The sequence below is a fragment of the Lampris incognitus genome, chromosome 1, assembly GCF_029633865.1.
Source record: "Lampris incognitus isolate fLamInc1 chromosome 1, fLamInc1.hap2, whole genome shotgun sequence".
Lineage (NCBI taxonomy): Eukaryota > Metazoa > Chordata > Actinopteri > Lampriformes > Lampridae > Lampris > Lampris incognitus.
Window position 1 is genome coordinate 20,725,749 of NC_079211.1, and position 6,797 is coordinate 20,732,545.

Genomic DNA, 6,797 nt, shown 5'->3' on the forward strand with positions numbered 1-6,797 from the left:
TTTGCAAGTTTCTGTGACTGCTCTAGCTTCGTTCCTTGAAGCCCCCCCCCCCCTATCTTTTTTCTTTTGCTTTCTCCTAGCCAAGTGTTCGTTCCTCTCCGACCAGGGCTAACCAAAAGCTAAAACATTACGGATGTGTATTCGCCTGACGGAGGGCCCTTACGTGCTCATGTTACGGTAACGTGCGAATGACGTCACACCCTGGAAACGTCAACATTTATCTTTTCGGCGCAGTATGCGGGGCTTCGTCAAGCCTCTGCAGAAACTGACTGCGGCAACAACCTTTCGTGATTTCGACTCGATAACAAAAAACTGAGACATTTGTGACAGATATTTAGTGCAACGTCCTGTTCTTCTTATGATAATTCATAATTTGAAAGAAGAAGGTTGTGTCTCTGGTACTGTTTGAAGAGCTCAAATTTTAAAAGGAAAATGGGGGGTGGGTAGACAATATAGCAACACTTTCTGTTTGTCAGCTTGTTCAATAAACAGGTTCCGCGACAACACAGCTGAGGTTTGCCTTTGCTATGTGGTTTTGATGCTGATGTCCTCCCGTCAGCAGGCCTCTGTTGTCAAAAAATAATCCTTCCACTTCCTTACGAGGCTGCAGGGCTCCCCATTCTGACTCAGCCAACCACAATGAGACACACAATGAGAACTAAAAGGGTTTCCCAAAGAGATAGTTGTTACACTTGCTCGTTTTGCATATTGTTACTGAAAATCTCATACTATTTGTATTACTAATAGGCCCAGAGATCCCCATCTGCTGCTGTCTTCCTGTAACACCACTGTTTTGTTTTCAGCATGTGGAAATTTACTGGACTTCAGATTTCTATACAGTGATTAACTTTTATGGCCAGCCTTTGCTCGCGGGGCATTGAACATTATGTACCTCTGACAATAAAAACAAAGAATAAACTTTTATGGCCTCCATGGCTTGCTATTTACTTATTATCTTGTTATTTGTCAACTCTCAGCTGAAGAGGTGAAATAAAAATCTAATTAAACAATAACATCATGGAAAATTTGCCAGATGCCTTATATGCTGAAAAACACCACATTGGCTACTTTACACAAAACCGAAGATAATCGGCAACTAAATGTTGCCGATTATCTTCTCAATGAAATATAATCTGACCTTCTATTTTGGGGTTTACTTTTGGAAATAATCAGTCTAATCTAAGTTCAAAATACAATGTTGCCTTGGAATGTTTACTGGCGTTTGATTACAGTTTCTGTTATTATTGTTGCAATATAATAACAGCAACAACAATAATGATGATGATGATGATGATGATAATAATAATAGTAATGATAATTGCTCCTTTTATATATAAAATACAGGCCGGCCCATTGCTTTTCATTTTGTGATCATTCCAATCTGTCTAGATCAGGTTATTAAGAATAGCCTATTATTAATGTTATTAGTATTTTCTCCACTTGAAACTTGATGTTTCAACTTTTTTTTACCAATATCGATATGTACTGTATCCTGTTCACCACAAAAATATATTGATAAGTCTGTCGCGTCTAGACTTGTCTTCAAAACAAAGCAAAACAAAACAAGACAAGACAAAACAAGTCAAAACAAAACAAAACATAACAACATAGCTGGCCTGCAGGTCGGCCAAAATGAAATGCCCTCACACGCGTTAAACTGGCCCCATTTTGCATTGGGCTTGGCTCAATGACACGATGACGTACGTCCGACGGGCAGGATGCCAGGAGGGGCGGACCCTTGACGTCAGCGGTTTCTCATTCACAAGCCACGGTCGTATATAAACCGCCTCCTGCCAAAGTTCTAGAGGGAACCATCTGAACAACACAACAGACGACTGAATAAACCCCTTACCAAGAACAACAATCGGATAGAGAAGAGGAAGGAAACGACCTCGTCTTCATTTTCACTGTAACATTTTAGTGCGTAAAACCGTGTGTGTTTGTGTGTGTGCGCGCGCGCGCGTGTGTGTGTCTGGCTAAAAGAAATCCCGTAAGAGGCAAAGCAGCCCAGAACAAAAGAACTCTTTAATATTATTCTCAGAGTAGATTTCAAGGAGACGCTGTTGGTTATTTAACCCTATCTACGTACAAGGCGAGTTCTGGCTATCTGTCGAGCAACCTTTATGTATTTGGATCTATCATTCTTATCCCGTCGTCCTACTATGGTCATAATGGAGATCCCCAGCATCGACTGCGAGTCCCTCCGTCACATGCTGGAGGGCGACCGGCCGGGCTGCCTTGTGCTCGACTGCCGCTCCTTTTTCTCTTTCAACTCGTCCCATATATCCGGCTCCACCAACGTGCGTTTCAGCACCATAGTGCGCAGGAGGGCCAGAGGGGGCTTGGGACTCGAGCACATCATCCCCAACGAGGAGACGCGGAACCGGCTTCTCTCCGGGGAGTATCAGTCGGTGGTCTTCCTGGATGACCGGAGCGTGGACTTCGGCCAGGTGAAAAAAGACGGCACCCTGATGCTGGCAGTGACGGCCTTATCCCGCGACCCCTGCGGTGCCAGGGTCTTTATTCTCAAAGGTAAGGAGATTTAACAGAGGTGGTGCTGGAGAATATTATCGAGGCTAGTTTTACGTTATCGATATATGAGATATCGCGATATCTGCGTGTATGTGGTTCATCGCATCTATACCCAAAACCAGTCTTAGAGTAACGCTGCAATGAATATTTCAGGCCTCATTATTATCGCTATACACCACAAAATTCTGTCACGATATCTGAATGAGTATACCAGCGAAAGATCATAAACTGCAATACTGACTTATTGCCCAGTCTTAAATCAGTGTATACAGTATTAGAAGATGTTCACTCAGGCCTTGTTGTTCAGTGTTTAGCTGTATCCTAACAACAGTACAAACTAAAATGGATTGCAGCTGTCACCACACCAGCTGGTGGCTCACTGAGGAGTAAACAGTTGACCAAAATAGGCCAGTGGGCTACTGACACTTCTACCCAAATCTGCTCAAACGGTAGATTTGGGTATCTGTGTGTGATTTCCTGTAATCTAATCATCCTATCTGTTCATCCATTTAGGTGGCTTTGAAACTTTTTCCTCTGAGTACCCTGAGATGTGTACGAAACCCTCACCTCCACAAGGGCTTAGCTTGCCCCTGAGTGCCAGCCATCCTGGAAGTGCAGACACCGGCTGCAGTCCATGCAGTACACCTTTATATGATCAGGTAATTACAAATTGTTAATTGTAGATATTCTACCTGGGTCCTGCTTCGTAAGGCACACAATAAAATCAGATATTCTTTCAAGATTTACAATGTTTTGGAAAGAGTGTGGGTTCGTATGATTTCTGCAGAACTGATTATATTTGAGGATAGTTTTTTCAGTGCCTGTTTTAACTAGTCAAGGTCTGCTTCTGACTTATCAATTTTGAAACTTTTTTATTCTCCATCTAGGGGGGTCCAGTTGAGATCTTGCCCTTCCTGTACCTTGGCAGTGCTTACCATGCCTCCAGAAAAGACATGCTGGACATGCTGGGCATTACAGCTCTGATAAACGTCTCTGCCAACTGCCCTAACCACTTCGAAGACTCTTTCCTGTACAAAAGCATCCCCGTAGAGGACAACCACAAAGCTGATATCAGCTCCTGGTTCAATGTGGCAATCGAATTTATCGGTGAGTAGTCTGCCACAAGTCCTTTCACACTCTCCCAACTGCCTGACACAAAAACCTGCAACCAGTTGTTTCCACTAAATCTGTTTACTGCAAGTGAAGTAGCATACACCCCCACCCCACCTCTTCCATCACTTCATGCATTCAGTGACTCTTGGATTTAGATTTTGAAAAGTTCCCTCCAAAACTGACCAGCTGTCTCAGCACAGGCCCCTGATCCACCACAATGGTGGTTACATCATCGCCTCTCAGCCCCAGTTAAAGATATGCCTCCTTTTCATGTTGGATTGTGAGGCAGCAGCCCCAATCTACTTTTATAGTGGATAGACTGGCTGGGCCTCCCTTTGTTCTGACTGAACAAAAGGCAGTTTCTCCACACTCACTGCCGGCCTTCCTCCCAGCTCAATACCCCCAGCAGGGGTCTATCTTCCCCCCTCCTTTTGTCCATTCAGACTTTCTCCTTGGGGAATAGCCCCTACAGAATCACACCCCGTGCCCCTATTAACTGCTTTTCCTGTGTGTTAATGAGGAATGACCGTTAGGAATACTGCTGAATTTGAATAGGAATTGAAAGTGTTTAAAAAGGCTAGCTACGTCAGCCTGCGGGGCCAGTGGGCTAGTACACCAGCCCTTGCTTGTTCTTTGCTAATACATTGTGTCAATTGATGGAAATTTTAAATTGTGCTAATCTTTTGCCCCCCTCCCCCCCTTTTCTGCCCTCCAGATTCGGTGAGGAATAAAGGAGGCCGTGTTTTTGTACACTGCCAAGCGGGCATCTCCCGCTCCGCTACCATTTGCCTTGCCTACCTCATGCGCACCAATCGTGTGAAGCTGGACGAGGCCTTCGAGTTTGTCAAGCAGCGACGCAGCATCATCTCCCCCAACTTCAGCTTCATGGGTCAGCTTCTTCAGTTTGAGTCTCAGGTCCTTGCCTCCTCTACCTGCTCCTCAGAGGCAAGCAGTCCTGCCATCGGCAAGAGCAGCACAGTCTTCAACTTCCCCGTCTCCATCCCTGTACATTCTTCAGCCGGCCAGCTGTCTTTCCTCCACAGTCCCATCACCACTTCCCCAAGTTGCTGAGGAAGCTGTGGGTGTCGCAGACATTGCTTTGAGTTTTACTGTAACTCACTGGTGACTTGCCACAGAGCACTACATGAACATATGGCCCTAATGTTACTATTATATAGTGATACTGGTATCACTGGACAAGAAGGGTGCTATCGCTTGCTGGCAGTCAAGTTGCCAAGTTTGTGACTTACTGGCCAATTTGTAGGACAGCATATGTTGGCCCCATCATTTCAAGAGGAATTTTGATTGCTACCAACTGGCAGTATTGTTGTCACGTCCCTCTGCACAAATGTGATTGTCGCCCACAATTCTAAACAGTCCATCATAGATATCATAAGAGATAACTGAAAAAAAGGGATTATTCCTTAGAGGAAAGTTAGAAGCATTTCAATAGTTTGTATTCAAAGAACATTAAAAAGAAGAAGTCATGATGGTGTGACTGCTTTTGATAATCTTTTTTTTTTCTTGAAAAGTGGGAAGACCAGCCAGTTGCTATGTTCACTGTTGTCTCAGGAAAGTTTGAATGGTCTTTTCATCTGTTCATTGTGTATTCTTGAGCTGGTTGTCGGGAAGTAACTTTACAAACTTTCTGCCAATTTTTAGACACAGGCCATGAAAATCACTCTATTTGACGAACAATGAATGTATCCTCTTTTCGATCTCGCTCTGGCAGACGTTTTACATTTTCATATTGAAAGTGAAATGGGTTGCCAATTCGGATGCAAAAAGAAAAAAAAAGAAAAGAAAATCTGCGTTCTAAACATAACACCCTGACGATCCCGACACATTGGGGAAACCAACCATGATATACCTCATGTTTCTGTACTGTGTAATGCAGCTCTGGGATGGATGGTGCCCCACAAGAACCCCAAAGTACTATAGAGGGGCCATCTAATTCTCAATGACTGACATATTTATTAAACTAAAGTAATATATTTCTTTTATCGTATCTATTTTTGCATATGTTTGTTGAGTGTTCTTTTGATACCATCGAATAAATCCAATTTGTCTTTTTACACTGTGTGAAAATATTTATTCTCGTCACCCAAATACCTCAACAGTTATCATGCACACTACAAACAGAAGATAATAGGAAGAGCCAAAGATCAGTCTTGTTGGACGTATGCAGTAAGCACCTTCACATTAGCCAGATACAGTAACACCAGGAAACGAATTCTGTATTGTCACAAAGCATAAGGTTCAAAGAAAGTTGAATCAGTTCATCTGGATACAATGTTAATTGCCAGATACGTTTCATCACTCATCTAAGTGACACCTTCAGATATCCCCACCCGTATGAACAGTACAGTTGCATAATGACCGAAACCAACCAGAGCCTAAGATGATGAAGCGGGAATGACCATCCCTGAACCGGGGGGGGGGGGGGCTAAGAGTACATCTGTCACCATCTTACAATGCTGTGATTGCAAACATTCCCAAATCCTCTGTGAATAGTACACATGGCCATTGTAACTCTAATTAATGGTCACGCCCATATTTGCATATGAAACCGATCGTTGGTTTCGGTCGTTATGCAACTGTATTGTTTATGATCCATTGTCCAAACCGTTTATCCTGCTCTCAGGGTCATGGGCATGCTGGAGCCTATCCCAGCAGTCATTGGGCAGCCAGCGAGGAGACACCCTGAGCAGGCTGCCAGGCCATCACAGGGCTTATATATATATATATGTATGTATAATGTATCCGTCAATAAATGTTGTGTCCAGATGAACTGATTCAACCTTCTTGGTTTTTTTTAACCTGGATTATTGAGCATGCATAAAGACAGAGCACAAAGTTATTTCTAGAGATTAGAAATTTAGCATCATTAACTTTACAGAGTGACTTTAAGTCTTAACAGCTTTATTCATCTACCCATTAGATTAGATGAAACACACGTTAATACCAATGCTTTAAACATACAGGTTCTGTCCTTTGTATAACACATGTCCAAGTCCTTGCAAAGTTATCCAAGGACACAAATGACGACACAAGTGATTTGCAACTGAACAAAATGAGAAGAAAGGGACCAACTGGCCTGTCGGGGACTCTTTTGTGAACATCCCTGACTCCCTGGTCTCCGTTTTGTCTCA

At 43.3% G+C, this 6,797-nt stretch overlaps 1 protein-coding gene across 1 annotated transcript; it reads left to right on the forward strand.

Annotated features, from left to right (window-relative positions):
• Positions 1 to 1,810: 1,810 nt before the first annotated feature.
• Positions 1,811 to 5,720, forward strand: dusp1 (dual specificity phosphatase 1). The gene is made up of 4 exons (XM_056273125.1): positions 1,811 to 2,532; positions 3,046 to 3,191; positions 3,420 to 3,639; positions 4,361 to 5,720. Exons 1-4 carry the CDS (start codon positions 2,124 to 2,126, stop codon positions 4,714 to 4,716), a joined length of 1,131 nt encoding a protein of 376 aa, XP_056129100.1. The 5' UTR covers positions 1,811 to 2,123; the 3' UTR covers positions 4,717 to 5,720.
• The last annotated feature ends 1,077 nt before the right edge of the window (positions 5,721 to 6,797 follow it).

Coding starts and splice junctions, on each gene's coding strand:
- dusp1 (XM_056273125.1), top strand. CDS start 2,124: ATGTATTTGGATCTATCATTCTTATCCCGTCGTCCTACTATGGTCATA. Junction 2,533..3,045: donor CAGGGTCTTTATTCTCAAAG/GTAAGGAGATTT, acceptor TCATCCATTTAG/GTGGCTTTGAAACTTTTTCC. Junction 3,192..3,419: donor GTACACCTTTATATGATCAG/GTAATTACAAAT, acceptor TTCTCCATCTAG/GGGGGTCCAGTTGAGATCTT.